At 38.7% G+C, this 27,455-nt stretch overlaps 2 protein-coding genes across 15 annotated transcripts in view; one reads left to right on the top strand and one right to left on the bottom strand.

Annotated features, from left to right (window-relative positions):
- The window catches only part of DNM1L (dynamin 1 like), a 60,034-nt gene extending 45,975 nt beyond the window's left edge, over positions 1-14,059 (top strand). For 3 of the 11 annotated variants that reach the window (XM_070789814.1, XM_070789805.1, XM_070789807.1), the window contains 11 exons: positions 2,180-2,300; positions 2,523-2,678; positions 2,910-2,999; positions 6,127-6,219; positions 9,216-9,272; positions 9,925-10,002; positions 10,318-10,350; positions 12,345-12,521; positions 12,690-12,799; positions 12,929-13,088; positions 13,350-14,059. In XM_070789814.1, the coding sequence (XP_070645915.1) occupies positions 2,180-2,300; positions 2,523-2,678; positions 2,910-2,999; positions 6,127-6,219; positions 9,216-9,272; positions 9,925-10,002; positions 10,318-10,350; positions 12,345-12,521; positions 12,690-12,799; positions 12,929-13,088; positions 13,350-13,406 (1,132 nt within the window). In that variant the 3' untranslated portion in view covers positions 13,407-14,059. The remainder of the gene's footprint in view (positions 1-2,179; positions 2,301-2,522; positions 2,679-2,909; positions 3,000-6,126; positions 6,220-9,215; positions 9,273-9,924; positions 10,003-10,317; positions 10,351-12,344; positions 12,522-12,689; positions 12,800-12,928; positions 13,089-13,349) is intronic. The other 8 variants (XM_070789815.1, XM_070789804.1, XM_070789809.1 and 5 more) reach the window with 3 other exon arrangements.
- YARS2 (tyrosyl-tRNA synthetase 2) lies at positions 96-26,752 on the bottom strand. Of its 4 annotated transcripts, none has more exons than XR_011566707.1 (6): positions 25,892-26,752; positions 24,713-24,880; positions 17,631-17,786; positions 17,131-17,301; positions 2,895-3,770; positions 96-1,900 (listed from the first exon to the last, which is right to left on the bottom strand). XR_011566707.1 is itself a non-coding variant. In XM_019961360.2 (5 exons), the coding sequence occupies exons 1-5, from the start codon at positions 26,671-26,673 to the stop codon at positions 16,366-16,368; spliced, it is 1,437 nt and encodes a 478-aa protein (XP_019816919.2). In that variant the 5' UTR covers positions 26,674-26,748; the 3' UTR covers positions 14,385-16,365. The 4 variants fall into 4 exon arrangements, 2 of the variants coding, with proteins under 2 accessions (XP_019816919.2, XP_070645918.1); XR_002180798.2 differs by lacking the exons at positions 96-1,900; positions 2,895-3,770 and adding exons at positions 11,139-12,543; positions 16,259-16,525 and having other exon boundaries at positions 25,892-26,748; XM_019961360.2 differs by lacking the exons at positions 96-1,900; positions 2,895-3,770 and adding an exon at positions 14,385-16,525 and having other exon boundaries at positions 25,892-26,748.
- Between the last annotated feature and the right edge of the window lie 703 nt (positions 26,753-27,455).

Below are 27,455 nucleotides of genomic sequence, written 5' to 3'. Positions count from 1 at the left end.
ATTAATGTACAGAGAGGTCCCATTCACCCTTCACCCCACCTCCCCCAGCACTGACATCCTGCATATCTGTAGTACAATAACAAAGCAAGAAAATGGACATTGGTACAATCCACAAAGTTTATTCAGATTTCACCAATTACACTTCATGTGTGTGTGTGGGTGTACAGTTCTGTGTACTTTATGTGACCCTGGTAGCCTTCTGTGTGAGTTAACTCCATAGAATATTTATATCTTTGTAATTATCTAATCAAGCCTCATTAGAACATTGAAGAGAGACCATTTATATCTCTTTCAAGGACTGGAGAGCTCCATAGTTAAGAATGCATTTGGGTTGGGCTGTGAATAGAATATGGGGAAGGCTGTAAGCAGTAAGTAGAAGGGTATTTTAGGCTTTGGAATAGCAAAGAATAGTTCAGGGGGAATTTGGAGAATGGCAGGTACAGTGATGGGATGTAACAGGAAGTAAGGGAGGAAAGATGTCTAATAAGAACAAGACTGTGGAAAGTGTAATATGTCAGAATTTGAAGAGCTTCCTACTATAAAAAAATGAAAACATTTTTGGTCACAGGAGTTCCCCACTTTAGAAGGGTAATTCTGGTCATTATGGAAACTATTTGGAGAAGGTAAAGGTTGGAGGCAGAGCGACTAGTTACTGGTAATTTTAACTATTTTAAAGTATAATACATACTATTAAGTATATTCACAATATTGTACAACCATCAAATAGTATCTATTTCCAAGATTTTTCATCATCCCAAATAGAAACTCTGTATCAAATAAACAGTGATACCTGTCTTCCTCTCTTCTCCTAGCCCATGGTAACCTCTGACTTACTTTCTGCCTATGTGAATTTCCCTATTCTAGTTATTTCATATAAGGAGACTCATACAATATTTGTCCTTTTCTGTCTGGGTTATTTCACTTAGTATAATGTTAGGCTGGTACCTTCTGCCTAGGCTACTGTAAGAAAGTAGTGAATAGTGATGGAAAATAGAGAAGAACAAATGATGTGGGGGGATATATCATATTTGTAAAGTTTCAACTGGACTTGAATGAAAAAAATAAAAGATAATACCAGGATTTCTAGTCATTAAGACAGGAAACACAAGGTATCCAGTATGTAGGCCTAGAGATTTAATTTGTTTAAAGCAGGGATAAGCCCATTGGCTAAGAATCATTTTTACATTTTTTAAATGGTTGAAAAAAAATTCAAAGAATTTTTTATGTAGTGTATATGTAAAGTTCAAATTTTAGTGTGTGTAAGTTTACAGGAACATAGCTATGCTTATTTGTTTACATACAGTCTGTGGTTGCTTTTGTGCTCAATGGCAGAATTGGTGAATTGTGACAAAGGCCTGAAAAGTCTAAAAGTATTTAACTGGCCTTTCATAGAAAAAGTTTGCTGATCTCTACTCTAGATTGTGAATAAATAGAAATTAGTTAGTTCAGTCGCTCAGTTGTGTCTGACTCCTTGAGACCCCATGAACCGCAGCATTCCAAGCCTCCCTGTCCATCACCAGCTCCCGGAGTTCACCCAAACCCATGTCCATTGTGTTGGTGATGCCATCCAACCATCTCATCCTCTGTCGTCTCCTTCTCCTCCTGCCCTCAATCTTTCCCAGCATCAGCGTCTTTTCAAATGAGTCAGCTCTTTGCATCAGGTGGCCAAAGTATTGGAGTTTCAGCTTCAGCATCAGTCCTTCCAGTGAACACCCCGGACTAATCTCCTTTAGATGGACTGGTTGGATCTCCTTGCAGTCCAAGGGACTCTCAAGAGTCTTCTGCAACACCACAGTTCAAAAGCATCAATTCTGCGCTCAGCTTTCCTTATAGTCCAACTCTCACATCCATACATGACCACTGGAAAATATCCTTAAGGAGCGTGTGGTCTAGTTGAAAACTAGAGCAGAGAAAAATGTTTAGTTGTTCTTAGTTAACTGATGTTTTCTGACAGTACAGTTTACTCTGTGTGTGCACGCGTGCATGCATATATGAATGCCTTTTGTGAAATGACTCCCCATTAAAAAGATTAGAGTAATTGGTTCATAATACAGTTGAGAATACATGGAAATGGTCTAAAGGTAGTTGTCTGTCATCTTAATGCTTACAGAAAGACTTCTAGTTTGTAGTGTCTTTCCTTTTAGTAATACTAGAAATCATATATTTCATTGACTTTCAGATGTGGTGGTGCTCGAATATGTTATATTTTCCATGAGACTTTTGGGCGAACCTTAGAATCTGTTGACCCTCTTGGTGGCCTTAACACTATTGACATTTTGACTGCCATTAGAAATGCAACTGTGAGTATGGTTAACTTTTAGAATGTTTTGAAATGAGGTTAAAGATTATTTTTTAATCCATATATATTTTTTAATGAATGGTACAGTTTGTTATTTTGCTCTTATTCTTGAAATTAGGAAGTACTTTTCATGAAAAAATACCAAAAAATGTGATTTATTTTAACCTTAGGGAAGAACCAAAATTATATGTAGCTATAAGAGCTCAAAATCTTATGTTTTTAGGGTCCTCGTCCTGCTTTGTTTGTGCCTGAAGTTTCATTTGAGTTATTGGTCAAACGGCAGATCAAACGTCTGGAAGAGCCCAGCCTCCGTTGTGTGGAACTGGTTCATGAAGAAATGCAAAGGATCATTCAACACTGTAGCAATTACAGTACACAGGTACTGAGAAATGTAACAGGTTTCTATTAGGTAGTAAAAGACATGAGCTGATGATTTCAAGGGGCAGGAGGAAATACAGAAGATGGGCTTAAAGTTAAAATTTTAGTTCCTTATCTAAAAGTGATATTTGAAATAGTATAGTTAAATATAGCTTCCAAATCTGGTTTAGTATTTCAGTGATTAGTTTTCCTTCAAACCAAACAGACTGTTTCTTACTTCCATCATTTATAGGAGTTGTTGCGGTTCCCTAAACTTCATGATGCCATAGTTGAAGTAGTGACTTGTCTTCTTCGTAAACGGTTGCCTGTTACAAATGAAATGGTGAGCTGTTACTTCATAAATCATTGTAATCACTGTTAATAAAATCATTTTGTATACTTCATGAATTTAGGCATAGTTTCCCAGTGTATCAAAAAGAAAAATGAATTTCAGTCTCATTTCGAAGGAAACTTCAGTAGTTCTGGTATAAAAAGCATTTTTCCTCATATTTTAGTCATTGTTAGCCTGCAGCCACATTTTCCTAAAAATAGCCAGCAGAAGTTTATTGTTGAAGATTGTATTCAGGTTAGCTTTATTACATATATGGACTTCCCAGGTAGTGCAGTGGTAAAGAATATGCCTGCCAATGCAGATAGACCCAAGAGACACAGGTTTGATCCCAGGTTGGGAAGATCCCCTGAAATAAGAATGGCAACCCACTCCAATATTCTTGCCTGGAAATCCTATGGACAGAGAAGCCTGGCAGGCTACAGTCCATGGGGCTGCGATGAGTCAGACATGACTGGGTACAGCTCAATAAAAATAAATACATTATAAGAACCTACTGTACAAGAAACAAAAAGTGAAATTTTATAGACAAGCACATTATAAAAATGTAAGGATTAAAAATGTAATCAAAAGTCTCAGATACCTATTGGCAAACCAAAAACATCTAATTTTCCAAAAGGTAAAAAATGTTACCTGTTTAAAGTCTGGACAAGATATTTTGTTCCATTTCTATTAGCCAGAGAGGGGTACTTCTTTTGAAGGAAAGCATATTCATCATTGAATGAATCAGATACATTCTTCTTGTTGTTAATATCTAGCTGGCTCCTAAGGTTGGAAAAATTAACAAAACTGTTTCAACTAAAGTAAACTGTGGTACTAAGTACTTTGGATGGTGAGAAGGATGACAGTGATAGCCTAAAATTGATGATGATGGCACCAGGAACTGTCTATAATGCTTGATGTGATCTGTTTTATTTAATTCTCAAAACAATTCCATGCAATAGGTATTATCTCATTTTATAACAAAGTAAGGCCCAGGGAGATTAATTTACCCAAGGTCACATATTAAGTAATTCAGCCAAGAGTCAAACTGTGTGACTTTTAAGTAAGCAATGTTTGAATAACGTAGGCCATGTTATTACCATTAACCACAGTCAAAAGCAGTACTCTTAAGTAACAGGTAAAAATACATGTGTCTTAATCAACTGTGTATTTTATCCATGGACAAGAAACTAAATTGCAGAGTAGCCATCCACAAATACAACACTTTTATAACACTTGCTTGCCTTGAAAAGAGATAATGGGAATTAAAAAAAAAAAAAAGCAGAGTACGGGTGAGGGAGAAAGACGTGTGATTAGAAGCAGACAAGTATAAAGACATCAATTAGTAACATTTTCATTTTAAACGGTTTGAGACCAAAGATGTTAGGAATCATTTAAACCCACATTACACCTAGTTTGTGGATGAACTAGGAGTAGAACCTTGACCCCATGACAGTTTCAGTGCTTCCTATTTTATAAAGGTTTTGGACTAAGATCTTCATTTGAATCTGGCTCTGCTTTCACCAGCCATGTGACTTTGGTAAATGTATCACTTAGTAAGTTTCCTGACTGTAAAACAGACTAATATAATAGGTATGTTGGGAAGGTTCAAAGAGATACCATTTGCAAATTTCTCACAGTAGAGTGTCCAACATAAGTAGACAGTCAATAGTAATTAGTTTCCTGTCCATAATTTTTAATTTCAGCTACCTTTAGGTATTATTAGGATACCTTTAATAAAATGTCTCCCAAGTCACATCCTGGCAATTACGTAGAATCACTAATGTTAGGGGTTACATCGATCTATTAAAATACTACCACCTTAAAAAACTCTTTCTTGACTGGATGTAAACTAAATAATACTTTTTTCTAATACAGTGCACTCATCATATGTAACATAATAGACAAAGATTTTTTTTAAGCCTAGCCATTAAATTTTTTCCATTTTGTAGCTCGACTTACTTCACATACACAGAGTTGGATACGACTGAGCACAAATACATATAGCAGCACTGATCTAATGGCAAGTTGGTTTTAATCTTCAGCCTGGTAAACTGAGCCTTTATATAGCAAGTTATTTTTTAACTTTGATGTATGTCAGGATAATTTGGCTGTTTGTACAGCTTGCTTGTTTGATGACCTAATGTCAGAATATCATGGCTGCTGTCCTTAAAAATAAAATCCTGAAATTGGCGTAAATATGAGATAAGCATTTGAAATTGTCCCTATTGCCTCTAATTGTTGACTGTTTCTTTTTTTCCTTTCTGGTCTCTAAAAGTGCATTTGGGTCCTTGGCTCAGGGTGGTGAGCCCCAGTGGACATTTACTTGCATTTACTTTACAAGTACAAAACCGTCCTTGGAGTATAGGATATAAGTGCTGCTGCTTCGCTGTTTCCCTGGCAAGCATAAGCACGAATTGAGATGAGTGAGAACATGATTAGCCTGATCTTGGACTCTACCCACTGATACCAGAGTCATCAGAAATTCATTGAAATAAATCATTTTCACTGGTTTTGATCTTTTAGTGCTGTTCTGATACCTGAGATTTGTTAGGACAGTGAAATGAAGGACTTAGTTTAATCTCTCTATAATGCTAGAGTATAATTAATTCCAACTTTCCTTTTTGATTATTGTCCCAATTAGGGTTTTGAACTGCATATATTTAAACTAGGTGCTTCATAATTAAGGCTAATCAATTAGGTTAGCTCAGGCCTTTAAATGTATCCTTTACCCAAGTAAAGTTAACATCTTTACCTTATATCTGAATCTGTAATGTTTTATTATTGAACCTGAACTTTTGACATGGAATAGTGGGTGATCTAAGGTTTGTATATAGGAAAGTTGTTTGGAAGTTAGATACGCATTTACTAGATAACTTTTTCCCCCCTAACAGTATACTTCTATCTGCTTCAATGTCAGAAATGCAGTCTTAGATGCTGAAATGTAAATAATTTAAAAGAGAGAGCAAATTATTATTTGGTATAAGATTTATCAGTTGGAGTATAATTATCAAATATTTATTTAGGCATGTTTCCTGTATGGTCTTTCAGAATTTATCTGTTAAATAAGTTTATATGTTTCCTACATTAAATTAGGTTGGCATAATATTGTATATAGCCTAATTTTATTTTTTTCTAGGTCCATAACTTAGTGGCAATTGAATTGGCTTATATCAACACAAAACATCCAGACTTTGCTGATGCTTGTGGGTTAATGAACAACAATATAGAGGTAAATACAATTTGAGTTTGTGTTTTTTAAGAGAGAAAATCTGTTTTAGATCAATTATATCAAATTTACTGAGCAAGGAATAAGTATAAGACATTTATGTACCTTATTATTGTCACATTCCAAGAACTATGCTGAGGGCATTACATTGTTTTCTTAAATTTAATCCTCAACACCACCTGGAGGCATTGTTCTTGTTTTCTGCTTATGAAACTGTAACTCAGAGAGGATCTGGGGCTCATTGATCTAGTATTTGTATTTGAAGGACTGCCTGGTTCCATTTCAGTTAACTGTTGTTGCAGTTTATTAGACTGAAGTATGTAAAACAGTGGATGTTTAAACTTGTTTTTACTTGATTCTGAAAGCTTTGAAGGAAACAATCCAAGAAGTACCTAAATTATAGTGTATTTAGAAAAACAGTACTGTTTCACCACTACTGTGGTTGCTGCATTTCATGGATCCTTTCTTTTTTCCATTTGAGGTTAATGTTGTAGGTTGCATAAGAACTCAGAAGGAGCCAAGGCTGATGGATAGAATGATTTATCTGGATGCATTTTGTTCTCTGCCATTTTTATACAAAACAGTAAAATTTTCTGCTGTTTAATAGTCCAGGAAGACCTGTCTCTCTTCTGTAGCAAATTTTCTCTTATGCACATGGGTGGAGAGAAAATCGTAAACATGGAATTTGGGAACTGCAAGGGACCTTTTAGTTAAAAAGATGAAGAACCCAAGACCCACAGCTGATAACAGCTATTACTTTACTGCTTATTTTGCTGGACACTGTTAGAGGGGAAAAGCACCTTCTCTTTAACAGGTACAGGGAACTGTTTTTTAGCTGCATAGTTGAGGTAACTCCTATTGTCAGAAAAAATTCCAGAAAATTGCTGTGGCCCAGCTTCAATCTCTGATTGAAGAACTAAGGTCTTGCAAGGTGGGTAGCATGGCCAGAAAAAATTCCAAAACACGTATAAGTAAGGCACTTTAAAACACTTAAGAAAGTGGATTATAAAACAGTTATCATGTTAAAAATTGGCATGTAGACACTCTAAGATAGAAGTTAGTTCTTGTAACACAGAAACCTTCAAGGAAAATTTGTGCCTGAAACAGTTTTTCTAATACTGACAAGGTCATTTATGATATGATTTCAGATCAGTATTTTTCTTACAAGTGAATGTCTCTGATTTTAATGACTATGCGTCAGAGAACAAACACATAGATACTCTCATTTAATCTTTAGAGCACCCTTATAAAGGTGATGTTAATAGACTAGGAAACTGGGGCTGAGAGTTAGTAACTTGTTAACAAAGCAAGTAAGCCAGCTCTCCGGGGCCAGCTAAGGTCATAACTGGTTGGTAATGGTTGGTAATAGACTAGCTTGAAAATTTCTGGTCTCTTGATTCCTCTGCCTTTTGCTTTGTGTCCTTCTTCAAAATGTACATTTAAATGCTAATTTGTAATTCTGAAAATTGTTAAAAATCCATATATTTTTATCATTTGCTGTATTTTTATTTTTTCCTTTTTTGTTTTTAAATTTTATTTTATTTTTAAACTTTACAACATTGTATTGGTTTTGCCAAATATCGAAATGAATCCACCACAGGTATACATGTGTTCCCCATCCTGAACCCTCCTCCCTCCTCCCTCCCCATACCATCCCTCTGGGTCGTCCCAGTGCACCAGCCCCAAGCATCCAGTATCGTGCATCGACCCTGGACTGGCGACTCGTTTCATATATGATATTATACATGTTTCAATGCCATTCTCTCAAATCTTCCCACCCTCTCCCTCTCCCACAGAGTCCATAAGACTGTTCTATACATCAGTGTCTCTTTTGCTGTCTCGTATACAGGGTTATTGTTACCATCTTTCTAAATTCCATATATATGCGTTAGTATACTGTATTGGTGTTTTTCTTTCTGGCTTACTTCACTCTGTATAATAGGCTCCAGTTTCATCCACCTCATTAGAAGTGATTCAAATGCATTTTTTTTAATGGCTGAGTAATACTCCATTGTGTATATGTACCATAGCTTTCTTATCCATTCATCTGTTGATGGACATCTAGGTTGCTTCCATGTCCTGGCTATTATAAACAGTGCTTTTTTTATAGTGAAAAAGTTAGTATAATTTGTTACAAAATTTTCTTACCCAAAAACATCATTGTGAAGCTTTGTTAACGTACACCTTTTTTGCAAGTCTGAGTTCATGAAATGCTTTCTGCTCAGGAGCATTTTGACTGCATTTAACTTAAATGCTTTTCTGCTGTATTTGATGCTGCTTATGAGCCAGTATTAACACCTCTGTCCTTCTATATTTTCATAGTCTTGCACCTATTATGGTGCTTGACATACAGTAGGTACTATTGGTTTGAATTTACAGTTTCTTTAGTTTGGTACCAGAATTACATTGATGATATCAACAAATTAGAAGAGTGGCAGGTGATCAGTCTGTTAAACTACCCAGGTTGTAGAACAGACTGTCAGTTTCTAACACTAAGAAAGCAGAACATTCTTATAGATATTTCTTATTGTTTTGTGAGAATTGTGTGAAAGTAACAGAAATGGCAGCAGGTTAGAGTGATTTTTAAAGGCTTTGCTTAAGTTTTCTGTGATCTGTGTACTTCAGATTCTATATGGTATGTTGAAGGCTTATGTACTTTTATGTGGGAAGAGTTTAAATCAGTGATTCTTAACTGAGTGGGAAAGGCAGAGATGATGCTGGTCCACTGCCCCTCCCTTGAGAGTTCTGGTACAGGAAGCCACTATTACTGATGTTGTATTTATCCTTCCGGTATGTTGGGGCAGAAAAAAAGACTGAGAAGCATTAGGTTAAATGATTTCTTGTTTGTTTTAAAATATAATTATGGCATGAGTCTCAACAGTGGGAGGATACACTGTTAGTTATTCCATACTTTTCAGTTAAGCTGCACATTTTTTTTAGTAGCTTACATCTCTTATGTTCTGATAATCATGAATCTTTTGCTTGCTTGTGTTTCATAGGAACAAAGGAGAAACAGGCTAGCAAGAGAATTGCCTTCAGCTGTATCACGAGACAAGGTAAAAAATGTTTTTAAAGCATATTCCTAACAAATATGCAGAGATGGACTGGTGAGCCTCAGAATATTACTGAGTTCTGGGAGTAATTTTTTCTTCTCACTTTAATACTCCATTGGCATATTTGAGTAAAGGTATGCAAGTTTCAGAACAGGCTTTGAGTAATTTAAAGATAAAATATTTTTAATACATTGGAATAAATGCTTAAAGGTGGATTTTAAGTATCAAGGCTTTTTGAAGAATTCAGTGACTGTGAACTTTGTAAAATTAGTTGAAATGACTAATGACTTTATTATAACAAGGGGTTTTTTTGGAGAGGGAAGATGGCAATATGTGCGTACCAGGTTTTAGCTTCCTGTAATAGTTGCATGTATTAGTTTTTGTGTAAAAATCTGTTACCTTGAATTCTTTACCAGAAAAGGTCTTATCATCTTGTAAAAATCAAAATGAAGCTTTTGGATTTGAACTTTTCTTAGGAATTCATCTGAACAGCCTTAAACAAAGGTGACAACAGTGACGGTAGTACAGGAAAGAAGGCAAAATAAACAATACGTCCCATTTTTGTTTTTCATGGGGAAAATTCGTATTTATAGAATGTTTCTGAATGCATTTTTGGCATCCTTGATTTCTTTTTCCCTGAATTTTTTGCCTTTAGTCTTCTAAAGTTCCAAGTGCTTTGGCACCTGCCTCCCAGGAGCCCTCCCCTGCTGCTTCTGCTGAGGCTGATGGCAAGGTCTGTTCTGATTCTTAATCTAAGCCTGCATGCCTAATTTGGTGCAACATAATCATCTGGAAACAATACACTGAATAGCAGAATATTAATATGCGATATTGTGCTAAGACCAAATTTTAGTCTAATAGAAATTTTAAATCTTTTAACAGTGTATACTTCATAACATAAATTTGTTAACATGCTTTTGCTTGCAATATGAAGATGCAGACAGAAAAAGAATTTAAAGAGGAAATTATCCTGCACTTTTTGAATTTCAAGCCATTGGTATTTAAATTTTGGTTGTTAAACTGCATGTTTTAACATATCTTTTAACAGTTAATTCAGGAGAGCAGAAGAGAAACTAAAAATGTGAGTCTTGCTTTTCAGAAACACTTGTCTTCAAAACCATTGAAGAACTTGTTTGTAACAGTGGCATCTATCTCTCATTGTCTTTATGTTTATTGTTTCTCTTATTCAACTAACTTCTAAGATGGTATTAATTCTAGTTTTAACATTGTTTTAAATAATAACAGCTTTTCCTACTGTTTTCTATTACCTTCAAGAATAGTGTGGAATTTAATATTTTGGTAGGAAATTAAAATTCTGGAGATGAAAATTGTACTTTTGGACTTTTCCTCTTTAAAGGTTCTGAGATCTGTCCAGTGCTAATAGATAGTCCTCTTAGGCTTCTTTCTTATGCTTTCTTATGCACTTGTCACTTCTTTCTTATGCACTTGTCACCCTAAATATGTAGCTTAACATGTGCCTCAACAGCTTAAGCAAATTCAGAGCATATAGGGGGACTGAGAGTTTGAGACTGTTGCCAGTTCTTGATAAAATAATCTGTAAGTTATTCAGACCCATTCTTATTTTTATTTTTGCCATTCAGCTCTTTTCCTTATTTATTGTCCAGGTTTAAGATTCTGAGCCTCAGATAAAACCTTATAATTAAATGTCTTATCTTCTCTCAGCCCACTGTACTAAGATCTTAAGAGAACCATTTAAATCACTGCTTTTTATTTTACTCATGGCTTCACCTTGAATTTGCTCACTCTCCTTAAGACTTCATATGTAGGTCTATCACTCATGTATAGTTAACAGGCATTTAGAAATACAGTTACTCATTTAAAAAGTAGTATATAAATATTCCACCTATATATTGATAAACATCATCTTTAATACATATTTTAGAGACAAAGTTTGGGCAGTGTTTTGAATCAGAATGATACAAAAAACATTTAACAATTGCTATAACACTGTTAAACTTTAATATAAAGTCATTTTTATTTCTATAATTCTGAATGCCATTTTATCTTCATTTTAGATTGTAAAATCTTAAAGAATATCTAAAAACATGTCTTAAATATTGATAAATTAGTGTTCCCTGTTACCTTAAACAGTCATTTTTCTTTTATAAATCAAGACTAACAGATATCCTAAAAAAGAAGGTGCAAAAGCACTTGTGATTAATGACAACACTAGATTTCTTTTAGCAGATCCTTTCTCATGGGTATAAACATTGAGGGAACTGATGATGTGTTTGTCATATTCAACATTTTAGGCAGCTTAATGTCATTATTGGGCCTGCAGGTGGCTCAGTGATAATCCACCTGCCAATGCAGGAGACGTGGATTTGATCCCTGGGTCGGGAAGATCCTCTGGAGAAGGAAATGGCAACCCACTCCAGTATTCTTGCCTAGAGAATCCCACAGACAGAGGAGCCTGGTGGGCAACGGTCCATGGGGTCACAAAGAGTTGGACATGACTTAACACACACACAAAAGCATGCATGCAAACTCATAGAATCATGAGTGTGTTCTTTTTTCTCTTAATTAAAGGATTCCTACTTTTATCCTGTGACTATAAGGAACATAAACTGACTTGAGAAATATATAAAGTCTTAACTTTTGGAGACATGTTGAACTTTCAGAGAGATCACAGTTCAACAGTGTTTAAAGTTACTTTGAAGAAATAATGTGAATAGCAGTTTTGGCTTTCCTTGTGCTTTTAATGGTGAGTCTTGTTTTAAAGGCTAGCTCATATTTTCTCCACAATCTCTAGTGTTAGAGGTTGGAGAGGAGGAAAAACTTTGAAAAGTTAGCAAGTAATAAAAGAGGAATTTAAGATATCCTGGCCAAGGCCTTGCCAGCAATTTAGAACAGAACCTCTTACTTAGACAGCTCAGGGTTCCAGTTGCACATGCCAGTCACCATCTCTTTCTGACCCTGCTATCTCTAAATAGATTAAACTCCAGATGGGTACTAGATGGGTATTCTCCTTGACGCCTAACAAAAAAAATTAACTTTGTTTAGATAATGCCAGTTTGATATGGTTGGTACAGGTTTGGAACATGTTTATTTCAGGCTGCATCTGGAGGTGGTGGGGTTGGAGATGCTGTTCAAGAACCAACAACAGGCAACTGGAGAGGAATGCTGAAAACTTCAAAAGCTGAGGAGTTACTAGCTGAGGAAAAATCAAAACCAATTCCAATTATGCCAGCCAGTCCACAAAAAGGCCACGCTGTGAATTTGCTGGATGTGGTAAGCTGTAGAATTTGGTAAGCTGTAGAATGATTGAGGACAAAGAACCAAGTTACCAAGAAAGCATTTTAAAAGACAGAAGGAACTGGTATCTCAAAAACGTACTGTTACGTGTTGTCATTTCAAAATGGCACAACGGTAAATTTGTTCTCCCCTCACCCAATTTAGCCAGTTCCTGTTGCACGAAAACTATCTGCCCGTGAACAGCGAGACTGTGAAGTTATTGAACGACTCATCAAATCATATTTTCTTATTGTCAGAAAGAATATTCAAGACAGGTTAGTATTATGTATATAAATCAGACTAGAATACTGCTGGATAATTTCTTAATCGTTTTGAAAATATATGTATTTTTTAAAATTTAGGTTTTTATTCTCAAATAAATGGATTATTTGATTGCTTTGCAGTGTGCCAAAGGCAGTAATGCATTTTTTGGTTAATCATGTGAAAGATACTCTTCAGAGTGAGTTAGTAGGACAGCTATATAAATCATCCTTACTGGATGATCTTCTGACTGAATCCGAGGACATGGCACAGCGTAGGAAAGAAGCAGCTGATATGCTAAAGGTAAACTGGGAATTTTTAAAAAATGTTCTTATTTGGGTTGTAGGTATAAACATTTATTATTTAAAATGGTTGGAGATATATATACATATATAGTCTTTGTATGATGGCTAAATATTACTCTGTTGGCACTTGATTCGATTCAAATTTCAGAGAAGATATGAATCAACCACATATAAAGTGGAGAGATTATCCCATATTAATTCAGATTCTTTGGTATTATAATTTAAACATTTATAATTTTTATCATCTTCTTTAATGCAGGCATTACAAGGAGCCAGTCAAATTATTGCTGAAATCCGAGAGACTCATCTTTGGTGAAGAGAACTATGTAATCCTGAGATTTTGTTGACTTGTTAGTCCTGCCTACTTGAGTAGAATTTTATTTATGAACTCCTGTGTCTTGCAGTGATATGAATCTGCTCATGTGAAGACTGGCTATAAAATGAAAATTGTACTCTGTATTCCAGAACAAATCACACATTTAATCCAAATAATAAATGGCTATTTCTAAAATTTCCTAGTATATATAAAATACATCAAGTCTGTCTTGTGACAGTTTCATTTGAACTTAAAAGGAACCATTAATAGTTCTAGTTGTACAAGCAGTTTGTCTGTGAATAAGATGACCTGTGTGATCTGCTAGTAGTCTTAAAGCTGCTGCCACAGCCCTTCAAGAAGAATGCACCAAGACACCATTTCATAATGACTATGATGCATGCACTATATAAACCGACCTGGCTTTGAAAGAGATGGGTTGACAAGTTACTCACGTAGTCACTGTTCTAATTATCTTTTGATTTAGTTTTATTGAGCTTCTCTGCAACCTTTGATGTGTCTGTAAGAAAGCTGAACACATGAGAGGATCTGTAACACTGACAGTGATGTGATGTGCATAATATGTAGCTACCGTCTTTCCACTTCTGGGTCCACTTTCCCCTGGTGCATTAAAAATTAAAATACCTTTGATCTTACTTAAACTTGGAAGCATGAATTATGTTTTACTGCATTAAGAACAACCATCTAGCCTTGATTATCTAGCAAGACTTGGTCATGACCATTTCCTTTAGTTTTTAGAAGAACTAGTAAATTCTCCTTGGCTTTCAAATATAATAGTAGTAATCCAGTAATCCATCTGTAAATTGGAGCCCACAGACCACACTTCAGGATTCACCTGGAGGAGGGTCTTAGAACCAAATACTGTACTGATTTTAAGTGTATCTTCTTTCTCTACGTTTCTCTAAGGGTTAGTTGGTAATAGTTATTACTTTTGCTTCACACAAACAAAGTAGATTAGAATAAAGGTACGAAAATAATGATGGGGCTTTATTATTCACAGAAAAACATGCTGACAGACACATACTCCTAAACACTCTCAGAGGGTTGGGAGTGAGGTTTAGAACATGAACACATTTTACCAAAATTCCCCAGATTATTCTTGATGTGAATTACATAATAAATTTTAAGATGAATTATATATTGCAGATATTAAATTTATTTTTATGTTATGGCATTTATGAAAAAATACTGGCAGGAACATATGAATGTGTGTTACCTTTAGCTAATGATACTGTACTGAGAAACAACAGGATCAGCAACTGGTCTCAAACATAACAGATTCAGTCTGGTGATACAGGACTATGAATCTGTTTGCAGTACCATCTTATAGAATACATGCTTCCAAAATGTTTATTAGCATACTTTAAAATCACTCTGCCATTATTAAACATCAGTTTTGAAATTATAGCCATCCATGATTCATGTATTTGAGATAGATCAGATGATTACCATTCTAGTCTAACTTTGTTAATTTGTAAAGGGGACAGAACCTTACAATGCACCTTTTTCCAGCAAACTTGAAATTGAAAACATTACCTGCTATGGTAATGCACTTGTTAGTACTACACACCATGTACAAAGAAAAACAGGCAAGATAGGTACAGAAAGAGGAAACCTCCTTTTGTTGGCCCTTAAACCGAGTGAAGTTCTGAAATGTAGAGATGATCTCTGACTTACAATGGATACCTGTATGTTCTTACTTTGTAAATAAAGTTGCTAGTATGAAGTGACATTAAAAAGCTTGTCAATAAGTGAATTCTTCCTAACTGTACTCCCAGAAGAGTACATGCAAATCTACTTTGGAACATAGCAATACAGCTTATACTATATAAAAGTTTAATGACTTTTTTCTATTTAGATTTTTATAATTGACTGAGGTTTTATTATAATACATCTCCAGTTTTTTGCATATGAAGATGACTTGCTCCAAATAGTCCAGGTAGTAAATAGCTAGAATTTGAACTCTAAAGCCATGCTTTGCTGCCTGTAAGATTTTCTAGAACAAATCTGATTGTTAACCATTTTGTGTGTATGTGTGTGTTTTACTTGATCTTCAAGTGATCAAATGAAATTAAGGAAATCAAGAAAAATCAATGATCTGATTTTTTAGATGTTGCAAACAGTTCTGGAGAATCAACTTGCCTAAAGAATGTAGAGCTTAATTTGACTAAATCTTGATTCCAGATCCTTTAAATTTGACCTGAAAACTTGCCTTCCTGGAATATCTTTTGATATTCTCATATGTTTGGATATTTTAGTGTATCCACTATTTTATCTTGTTGCCTCTATTTTATCTTGTTGGTTACTTAACTTTTTGGTTCATCTCAAGCTGTAATCTGCTTGGGGACAGAAGTTGAAACTTAAAGACTAATTTAAAAGTTGATAAATTTATAAGACATTGCTACCTTTTTTACTGAGTTAAAACAAGGCTAATGAGTAAATTTAATTTCATGGAAACACATGATTTAACTTGGAACACTGAATTATAAACTTTCTGAAAAGTCACGTACTGATTTTTCTTCAAAAAGAAATGATTTGTACTGTAATTCTAATGCTGTCTATGGCTTCCTCTAACTTTTCTCCTTTTTTATAGAATTTGCTTCCTGAACAACAACAAAAAAAATCCAATGATATATTTACCTGATATAAGAGCAAGGACAGGATAGGAAACTTAGCATTTAGTTTTTCATGAAGCATAATTATTAAAAGAGATTAAACCTAGAAATCATGCTTTTCTGTGTTAGTCTTTAAGGATTAGGAAATAAAATATTCCGCAAACTTAACCAACCTGTATGAACAATGTATGAACCTGTATGAACAATGAAATTACTCACACTGAGGCCTAGAATATACTCCAGTCTTTGAGTTGCATAAGTGAAGATATAAGTTTGTATATCTTGATAATGAATGATGGATGTTTCAACACCAGAAGGGTTTTTCATCATAGCCGAAGCCATTTTATAATGTAGAAGTTCCTTTTTCCTATTTTAAGTAATGAAAGTCCATTCTTAAGAATATGTTGTCCAACAACTAAAACACTCTCAGGATTTGTTACTTGTCTGTGATTTATACTGACTCCACCTTCTGTAATCATCCGATACCTAAAAATAGAAATGTTTAGTAACTAGATAAATCTAATCATTGTTGACCACTCCCAACAATACACATATATCATTATTTCATTTAAATTTCAAAGGCTAATTGAAACCATTTAGCACTGAATTGTTACCTTCGTATTTGCTAGATTGTGCCTCCCCTTTAGTTCTTCTAAAGGAACAGATGGAATAAATTCAACTAAAATTTTAAAACAGGCTGAGCAACCCCCCTATGCCCCTCAAATAAGATGATACAGACTGAGTATGAGAGAGGCTGTGTGAATCTGTATACTTAGGGCCTCTGATCTTGTGATCTTCTCAAACTGACTATCCCTGAGCCAACTGATCCCAGCGTATTTATACAATTGTGGTCCCTTAAACCAATTCTCTAATGCTGGAGAAAAAACTTACCAGGTTGGACTTCATAAGAGAGTACAGTAATACTGTACAGAAAATTTAAGTTATTTTCAGCAATAAGTACTCTCAGTTTTCACTTTATTCTCAGACTAACCTAACATCTATAAGGAATGAGATGCCATTATCAGGAAAACACCATCTCTGGAAACATGCTGTGAAATATAACTTTGAACCTAAAAGTTAAATAACCTTACCCTCGGGGACCATCTGGAATGGCATTTGCTTTGCGGCACGTATCTAGGACGCTTGTTCCAGGGTCAAGAACTAATTCAGAAAATGAAGCTTCTTTAAACAATTCTTTTAACTCTTGATCAGACATGACTTCCAGCGCATCTATGCTGCTGTGATAAAGGGCTTGTGTACACCTGGAAAACACGTTTTGAGAACCACATCACGTTGACAGCTTATACAGACACGTGTTCTACTACCCAATAACCAATTATGAAGTACCCATTATATTCCAGATGGGAAGTTTTTCAAACAGCAACATTCATCTTGTATAATTTATAAGCTTAATTCAGGACAATCTTTTTTCCTAGTAAATGAAGGCTAGTATTTCAAACTATTCATTTACTGTCAGTGGTTAACACTGACAGTCCTTGTTAGTGGTAAAAGGTAACTCTAAAACAGTGGCTCCAAATGTTCTGCAGTCTCTTAACTAATTAATCAAGTGATCTTTATTCTACAAGGTCACCTTTTAGCAGAGGCCAGCCCTTCTTGTCCATGAACAAGCTTTGTTACTTCCGCAGCAAGTCGCTTCTGAGGACCCCGCTTTTCTGGCTCTTTGACATGCAGCTGCATGATGTGGTCAATCTCTGGAAGAGGCAGAAAAGTGAAGAGCTTCAGGTATCTTTGGGGTGAAAAAAACAAAAAAAGCCTGTTAGAGTTATATAACATACCTAGTTTTTGTCTCCCCCCTCTATTTTAGATTATGGAATAAACATGCAGAAATGTACCAAAAATATGACAATAATACAACATCACCCTGATTGAAGATTCAATTTTGCCATCTTTGTTTCAGATACTTCCTTTTTAAAAGCAATAGTCTAGATATAGATGACCCCATCCCCATCATATATATTCTTCTTGCTCCAGAGACATCATCAAAAATGCTCAGCTGGATGACTCACAAGCTGGAATCAAGATTGCTGGGAGAAATAACAACCTCAGCTATGCAGATGATACCACCCTAATGGCAGAAAGTGAAGAGGAACTAAAGAGCTTGATGAGGGTGAAAAAGGAGAGTAAAGAAGCTGGCTTAAAACTCAGATTTCAAAAAATGAAGATCATGGCACCTGGTCCCATCAGATAGATGTGGAAACAATGGAAACAGTGATAAACTATCTTCTTGGGCTCCAGAATCACTGCAGATGGTGACTGCAGCCATGAAGTTTAAAAGACACTTGCTCCTTGGAAGAAAAGCTATGATAGTGTATTAAACCTAGATAGCGTATTAAAAAGCAAAGACGTCACTTGCCCACAAAAATCTGTATAGTCAAAGCTGTGGTTTTTCTAGTAGTCATGTATGGCTGTTGAGAGTTGGACCATAAAGAAGGCTAAGCACAGAAGAATTGATACTTTGAAACTGTGGTGCTGGAGAAGACTCTTGAGAGTCCCTTGGACAGAAAGGAGATCAAACCAGTCAATCCTAAAGGAAAACACTGAATATTCATTGGAAGGACTGATGCTGAGGCTCCAATACCTGATGCAAAGAGCAAACTCATTGGAAAAGACCCTGATGTTGGGAAAGATTGAGGGCAGGAGGAGAAGGAGGCAACAGAGGATGAGATGGTAGGATGGCATCACTGACTCAATGGACCTAAGTCTGAGCAAACTCCAGGAGATAGTGAAGGGCAGGAAAGCCTGGCATGCTACATTCAGAGGGCTGCAGAGTCAGACACGACTTTGCAACTGAACAATAACAGATACACAACAGTGCTCCTAGCCAAGGAAGCACAATTGTATCACGTCCCCTCACCCTTCAAGGCAACCACTCTCCCAACTTTGATGGTAGTCACTACCTTGTTTATATTTTTACCATCTCAGTATGCCTCCCTAAACAGCGTCACTTAGTTTTGCCTCTTTTTAGACTTTATATAAACAGAATCACTACTCTGGCACATCAGATTTCCTTGGTGGCTCAGATGGTAAAGTGTTTGCCTACAATGCGGGAGACCTGGGTTTGATCCTTGGGTCAGGAAGATCCTCTGGAGAAAGAAATGGCAACCCACTCCAGTACTCTTGCCTGGAAAATCCCATGGACAGAAGAGCCTGGTAGGCTACAGTCCACGGGGTCGCAAAGAGTTGGACACGACTGAGTGACTTCACTCACTGGCTTGTCATGATGTTGGCAATGCACCCATGTTGCTGTGTGTGCAGCTGCTGAATACAGCATTCCACATTAAAGATAGTTCACAATGTATTTATTTTGGTGTGGATATTTTGTGTTGTTCCTACTCCTGGACAGTAGTTAATGGTGCTGCTATGACTATTCCCATGTATTTCTCTTGGTGCACTAATCTGTCAGGGATGTGCCCAGGGGAGGGACAGCTGGTATTAACACAAGTCATAAATGTATTCTACTGAGTAGGTACAGCCACATATTTTTCCAAGTGGTTCTATATGTATAATGTAAGTGCTTGACGTTAAGCTTCTCACTGCTTAATGCCAAAGTATCCATTTCAAAGACACTGATCTCAAATAAACAACTGCCAATTGTATGTCATCAGTTCAGTCGCTCAGTCGTGTCCGACTTTGCAACCCCGTGAACCACAGCACGCCAGGCCTCCCTGTCCATCACCAATTCCCAGAGTTCACCCACCAACTAGGTAAGGAACTAGGCTACCCCTACTGATGAAAATCCCCTTTAGAAAACCCTGGGTAACTGAGATAACTGACTGCCTGAATGACTCCTCTCCAGCCTTCCCACTCCCTGTTTTCCCTGTTTTAAATTAGCCAGTGAAGAGTGAACCTGCGGAATCCTAGTCACCCCAATAAAGGCAGAGCCCTGGGTGGGTCCTCCCTCCCTTTCTATCCTTGACTCACTGTGTGCCTGTGCCCTTTGGAAACTAAGTAATACATTTTATTTTTTAAGGTTCCCTGATGATTGTTGCTGAGGCGTGTCTTATAGTCATAAGGACCACAAGTCTAGTCTAGTCACAAGTTTGACTCTGGCCAAGGAGAAGGCAGTGGCACCCCACTCCAGTACTCTTGCTTGGAAAATCCCATGGGTGGAGGAGCCTGGTAGGGTACAGTCCATGGGGTCGCTAGGAGTTGGACACGACTGAGCGACTTCACCTTCACTTTTCACTTTCATGCATTGGAGAAGGAAATGGCAACCCACTCCAGTGTTCTTGCCTGGAGAATCCCAGGGATGGCGGAGCCTGGTGGGCTGCCGTCTATGGGGTCGCACAGAGTCAGACACGACTGAAGTGACTTAGCAGTAGCAGCAAGGAAATGTCTGTGGGGGCTCCAACAAGTAGTATGGGCCCAGGTGAGGGCCACCCCCTACCCACTACCAAGCATTTCTAGCTGACGTAACACTACCAACAGGTTGAGGCCCACATAACTGGCAAAGGCATAGTTGGCAGGACTGCATGACTGCCGTTTAGCTTTGACTAGTTTACTAGCTGGCTAACCCAGATGGATAACATGTTTGCAAGGGTAGCAATGTATGCCCGAGGTCCATAATGCTATTACGTCTTTTGCATATTGCCTCATGTTACCTCAGTATTCATCCCAAAATGTCACTGCTGCCACAATTCAACAATATCTGCAGTATTGTGATCAACAATCAAAGTCATATCCTCTAATGAGATGATGAGACCACCAATTATAAAAGCCTTGATTGACTAATGTACATGAAGGTCCTTCACATCTCAGGGTAAGGAGAGCTAAAGAGGGTGGAATGGATCCCAAGGCTATTATCACTGCCCAACCTGAGGCTCTGAGTGCAAGGCAAAGACAAGGATACTCACATATATAAGGAGGAAAGAGACCTGCCCCGTGAGTGAGTCATACTGGGACTACACTTCCTAACTTGGATGAATGGAACAACCCTACAACAGAAAAATAGCAGAGCAAAGAAAGGGAAATACAGCTAAGGCGTGCTGTTCCTCTGTCCCCCAAACCCAATGGGATACCATGGGTTCAGTATCTGGTGTGATGTTGAACAATGGATAAATATAAATGCTCAGAACATCTTGTGCCAATGGCTTGTAAGACCCCTGAGGAGGTACAGCAGCTCCTTGATAGATCAGAACCCCTATGGAGGTTTCCTGGGTGTTGCTTATTGCTGCTATGTACCTATATGCCAAGGCTCTAGTGTTATGCTCCAGAGGCTGAGGGCTTTCCCAAAGACCCTGTGGTAACCTGCCATTGGAGGGAGAGCCCAGTCCTGGGGAGGATGACTGCGACACCCTGAAAAGGGAGGCAGCCACCTATGAAGAAGGCTCATGAGGATGTCTTCCACAAACTTTCTGGTGACGACATGTAAGATTATGAGAATCAGGAAGTAAAAACAGATCAGACATTACACCTTAACTGAAATTCTGTGCATAAGGAAGAAAAGGAAGGAGTTGATTGGCAATTTTAGGTTTTTAGAACCTAAATTGTTACTCATGGCTGCTGAAATGCATCAGCTGGCTGGTATCTAAAGATCCTAAAATCTACAACCTTCTCAGAGATCTATCTGTCCAGGATATATGTTTCCTTCCTCTAAGAAACCAAAGATCTTGAGTCCCCTCAGATTTCCCCTGAATGGGACAGAATAAAGCAACATGCCTCATAAGATACCCCTACCACCACTGGAAAGGCTGACAGGGTTATAGGCTTCCAGTGAGGATGAAGAGGGAGAAGAAAGGAAGGCAGATGATCCTAGACCCACCAGTATTTGTACCAGGGCCCTCCCTTGCCTCATCTGGACATTTACTGCCTGACTGGGCCCATCCTTCCACCACAGTGATTACTGCTAAAGGCCTATCTCCTGCTGTGCAAAACTGGCATGGTCCAATTGGTTTATCATTTCTATGACCAGAGTGACTTAAATGACCCCCTCCTCATTCTAACCTTGAGTCTCTTTGACCCTAAGTCCAGAGAATTCTTTTTACAAGGTGCTCTGTCTAATCATGGCGTAATGCTTGTGCATTTTACTGGGTCTGTCAAAACCATTCAAAGGGCACTGGAAAGCACTGACAGGGTTCCTAGACATGGAGGAAATCACTCATCATTAAACCGCCAGTACACTCAGGTACGTGTACTAGGCCTTTTCATGTTCTGGAGGCAACACATCCCTCACCTCTTACCAATTCTTTGCCACAGTCACATGCAAGGCGCCACCTTTCACTGAGGCGAGCCCAACAATACATTTGGGAAGCTGCCCAGCAGGCAGGCCAATGAGCCTTACCTTTAGTCCCATCTGGCTCCACATTCCAAGTCAGTACTTGACCATATCTGATTATGTCTCCTTGGAGTCTGGACCAAATATAAGTCTACTTGATTTCCTATGGATTTTGGATTAAGTGGCTAACCCCAAAGGATTCTACCAGGATCTTTTAGAAACTGAGGCCCTAAACAGCCCCCAACCAATACAACCACCTAATGCCCTGGGTTAGAGATGCCTCCTTGGTAAAATTAAAATGGTACCTTCAGGAGAGGGCTAACCTGGATATCAAAGCCTTTAAAAATTACAGGAGAATGGAGCTTCCCTCATGATCAGCTTCTTGCCTAACAGTCTTTTGGAGTTGGTAATGGTGCTCCTGCTGCTTGGAGAGTCCCTTGGGACCAACTGTCTGAGATGGACAGGGAGTCCATATTCTTAACCAATGACAGCACCACCACTGTATGTATGCACTGCAGCTAGCTGGAGGACTGCAGCATTCCCCCTGGTCTCAGGGGCCTCTCTAGCTGAAGAAGGCAGTCCTGACTCAGCCCAGCTGGCAGAACTTGTAGCTGTTCACTTAGCCCTTGAAAGTGTAAGTCGCTCAGTCACGTTCAGCTCTTTGCAACCCCATGGACTATGCAGTCCATGGAATTCTCCAAGCCTGAAGACTAGAGCTGTTCCCTTCTCCAGGGGATCTTCCCAACACAGGGATCGAACCCAGGTCTCCTGCATTGCAGGTGTTCTTTACCAGCTGAGCCGCCAGGGAAGCCCTTAGTAAGCCAAAAAAAGAGAATGTTGGCAGATCTACATTTTCATAGACTCCTGGGCTACTGCTAATGACCTCGTGGTTTGGTCTGGCCAATGGCTAAGGGACAATTTTCTCATATAAGACAAGCCCATTTGGCCCAAACCTGGAAGGAGTCCCTAGTTCCTATCATTGCTACTCAGGTTTCTGTTCAGACTACCTGCTCTGTGTGTGAGTGCTAAGTCATTTCAGTAGTGTCTGACTCTTTGCAACCCTATGGACTGTAGCCCACCACTTTCCTCTGTCTAAGGGATTCTCCTGGCAAGAATACTAGCACCACCTGCTCTATGCTGGAAGCCATTTCAACAGTACTGCAGACTGTTGCAGTACTAAGCCCACCACACTCTACCCAGCACACACTACCAGCTCAAAAAAATGGGCTCTCAATTCCTTGGGTCACTAAGGAATTCAGGCCTTAACAGCTTGGGCTCTACTGAGCAGACTCACCATCATCTTCTTAGCAACAGCCAAAGTTGTAACAGATGATTGTAGTCTCTGTTCCCAAACCAATGGAGGATATTCAGATGGGGACATATTCCCTGGGGAGACCAACCATGTTCCCATTGGCAGTTAATTTCACTGACCACTTCCCTTTTCTCCTGGGGCCTCCAGATATGCCTTTACAGTCATGGGACTTCTCTGGATGATGCAAATCTCTTGCCTCAGTAAATTTATTTTTGTTCCCTTTGGATTGCCAGGCATTACTGACTCTGACCCACTTTACCTCTCCAGAGACTAAACAATGGGCTTTCCAACATAATATTTTTTGGAATTTCCATCTAGGTTATAGCCCCAGGCATCTGGCCTCACTGAGCACCATCAACTTCCTTAAAGGGATACTCCTGAAATTACTCTCAGGCAATTGGTCCCCAAAATGGACCAAACTCTTGCTCCAGACCCTCATCTTGCTTAATTCTCACCTCTTGGGCCTTCACATCCTATATACCAACTATTATACACTCACCCAAATCTCACTGTTGGTCCCCTCTGGCAATCCTTAAGATACGCTGAGAGAACTTTGTTTTCCTACTCAATAGTGGTTTTTCATGTTCTGTAGTAAAGTCTTAGATATTTAAAAAATTAAAGAATTATTCCTAAATTATTTTTGGTGATCATTATGTCAGATGGCATTTTTGGGGAAAAATTCATTTTCTTTGTTGCAGGTGTATTTCTCATTAATTTATATTCTTCCAAGAGTTTGACATATTATGAAACAATGAGAAAAATCACTTAAAAAAAGGATCTTCTTTTATGTTAAAAAAAGGAGCTTTAGAGACAATGGTAAAATAAAAGTCACGTTTATGATGAAAGGAGTAAAAAACTAGAATATGAACGCAATAACCCTGCTAGATACAGATCACAAACTTGGCTCTAACCTTTTTAGCACCCACAGTAGTTTTCTGCTTTAACCAACAGTGTTTAACTACAGTGTTACAGTGATGTACTGCCTTAAATAGAATCTATGTTAAAATAAACAAAAAACCCAAAAAACTATGAAGGGATGAAGGGTGCAGAGAGAGTCAATGACTAAAATTGTATCATGAGGTTAATGAACTTAATTTTTCTCAGCACACAATTATTAAGAACTCACCTTTCTACCAAATCATCTTGTTGCCTGAGAAAAAACTGATACAATTCAAATGGAGATGTCTTATCTCTGTTTAGCCAAACAGCATTGCCAGCAGACTTGCCCAGTTTCGCTCCAGTTGTACTTGTAATTAGAGGAACAGAGATTCCAAACACATCTTCTCCAGTCAACCTATGCATAAAGAATAACTTTATTATGTGCTTCAAGCTCAAGTGGTGGCAGGTTCTGCTAATTATTCTGATTTCAGTGTGGTTTTTTTGTTCTAAGAAACCTTCCTTAACCTTCTAAACCAGGATTCTTGTCCATCTTTCTGCTTTCACAGCACCCTATTTTGACATTTGTCATTCTGAACTGCAACTGAACCAGTGACTCTGGGCAAGCCAAGGGGAAATGCCACATAATTGGGGCCTAGAAATTTTTAAAGGTTGGGTGGGAAGAGAAGAGAAAAAACTAGGTAAAGGTGTGGTCAGGTAGAGACACTAAAAGAGGTATTTTAAAGGATTTTTAAAATGAGTAGCATATGAGCTGGCCCTGTATTTCATCTCCCTCTAGAAAATGCCATTAAAGATATATTATTCACAAATATTTGGTGTTGAAAAAATTTTTTTCTCGATGCCAACCGGTGACTAACACTTAGCTTCAAGGAAGGTGCAGAGCAAAAGCAGAAACTATTCAAGGTGGTCCAGTCACCGTCAGGTTACAAACAGTCTTTCAAATTAGAAACACAGAAAAGCTTCTTAGAAGCAGCAAACAGATACAATCTGAATCCTGGCTGCTGCTGCTGCTAAGTCGCTTCAGTCGTGTCCGACTCTGTGCGACCCCATAGACGGCAGCCCACCAGGCTCCCCCGTCCCTGGGATTCTCCAGGCAAGAACACTGGAGTGGGTTGCCATTTCCTTCTCCAATGCATGAAAGTGAAAAGTGAAAGTGAAGTTGTTCAGTAGTGTCTGACTAGTGGGCTCTATTTCCTTCAGAGCTCTAGAATATATCCCATACCTAATATCATTAATTCAGCACTTTAGTTCTCATTAGCCAGTGACATAAAATTAACCCCATCAGACTCTTAGGGGAAATAAAAGGGCTGAAACAAAGGGCGTCACTCCACAATACTGACAGTGCATTACAGGCTATTTGTGTGTAACTTATTTGACCTGAGATTTCTCCCGGCCTACAGGCGCTTACTTGTGGATGAACTCGTATCCAGACATGATATTGCCCAGCTGATCTGATCCACCCAGCTGGACACGGCATCCATAATGCTGGAACAGGTAGTAGAAATCATAGGCCTGGAGCACCTGGTATAAAAACTCGGCCAAACTCATGCCTTCGGAGCTCTTGAGCCGAGTCTGCACACTCAGCCTGCTTAGCAGCGTTCCCATGCGGAAGTGGCCACCCACTGCCGCTAGGAAGTTCACCAGGTCCTGCTTCTGGTACCACGCCGAATTGTCCAGCACGGTGAAGCTGCCCCAGGTCCGCCCATTTGCAAAGAGCTGCTGGTGATTAGCAGCCAGGGCCTTTAGCCCTTGACTCAGGGCACGGGCGTTGCTTTGCACGCGCTCCGCATCCAGCGCCTCGCGCTCCTTGGTACGACCGCTTGGGTCTCCCAGGCGCGCCGTGGCACCTCCCACCAGCGCGATCACGTTGTGGCCCGCTCGCTGGAAATGAAAAAGGCCCAAAAGCGCCAGCAGATGCCCGACATGAAGCGAGTCGGCCGTGGGGTCGAAGCCGCAGTAGATGGTCTGGGGAAATTTCCCTCCCGTGCCGCGGTCGAAGAGCTCTGGGAGCTCTGTCTTTGTACCCTTCTCGGGGAAGAATTCCTTGAACAGACCCCGAGCCTTCTGCACCGCCAGCAACCCCTGAGCGGCCGAGTGGGCCTCACGCAGCCCCAAGGGCAAGACTCCTGACAGGGCCTGGGTACCAAGCCACTGGCTCCGAGAAATGCACCGCAACATGGGCGCCGCCATCTTGGCGGCGGCACGAAAGGAATGCTGGGACCTTAGAGGCCCACCTCACCCCTCAGTTGCCGCCTCTTGAAATTTCTACAGAATTTGTCGGTGTGTTTCTGCGCATGCCCAGCTGAGGCAGTTCTGACTTCCTGGGTGGGGTTTCGGCCAAAAGTCGGGTAACCGTAAGTTCCGTAGAACTTATTTTCCTCCTTGGTAACGTGGAGGTGTTTATAATAGTTCCTACTTCAGAGAGCTGATGAGTATTAAGAATTAAGACTTGAGAGTTCTAAAATATTATTTTTTGTTTAAACTTAAATTACCGTTTTCTTGTCACCTAGGAAAAGTCGTGATGCTTTGAAATCTTGGTCCTATGCAAAAATTTTTTCACAGAGGTTGTGAGAGATTAGGAATCGGTTTAACCTCATGAAGAAATACTGAGGTGGCTTGGAGATGCAATCAGTTTCCTAATGCTGATTCCCAAAAGGATGGGAACACTTCAGTCACCAGTATTTATTAGCTTCTCCAGGAGGTGGCAGTCTCGTCTAAGCTATCAGTTCAGTTCAGTCGCTCAGTCGTGTCCGACTCTTGGGACCCCATTGAATTAAATGCAAAAGGCCCTGTTTAATTCATTTACTTCAATTACAGGTAACCAAGTGGGGCATAGACTTTATTTTTCTGGGTTCCAAAATCACTACAGATGGTGACTGCAGCCATGAAATTAAAAGACGCTTACTCCTTGGAAGGAAAGTTATGAGCAACCTAGATAGCATATTCAAAAGCAGATACATTACTTTGCCAAC

Source organism: Bos indicus, chromosome 5 (genome assembly GCF_029378745.1).
Source record: "Bos indicus isolate NIAB-ARS_2022 breed Sahiwal x Tharparkar chromosome 5, NIAB-ARS_B.indTharparkar_mat_pri_1.0, whole genome shotgun sequence".
Taxonomy (NCBI): Eukaryota; Metazoa; Chordata; class Mammalia; order Artiodactyla; family Bovidae; genus Bos; species Bos indicus.
This window is presented reverse-complemented; position numbering and strand designations above follow the sequence as displayed.

What these genes read in the sequence shown, in the direction of transcription:
- YARS2 (XM_019961360.2), bottom strand. Translation starts at nt 26,673, where the DNA reads ATGGCGGCGCCCATGTTGCGGTGCATTTCTCGGAGCCAGTGGCTTGGT. An exon ending in GGATACGAGTTCATCCACAA is followed by an intron (nt 24,881 to 25,891) that starts GTAAGCGCCTGT and finishes CTTTATGCATAG; the next exon opens with GTTGACTGGAGAAGATGTGT. An exon ending in GGGCTGGCCTCTGCTAAAAG is followed by an intron (nt 17,302 to 17,630) that starts GTGACCTTGTAG and finishes CGTGTTTTCCAG; the next exon opens with GTGTACACAAGCCCTTTATC.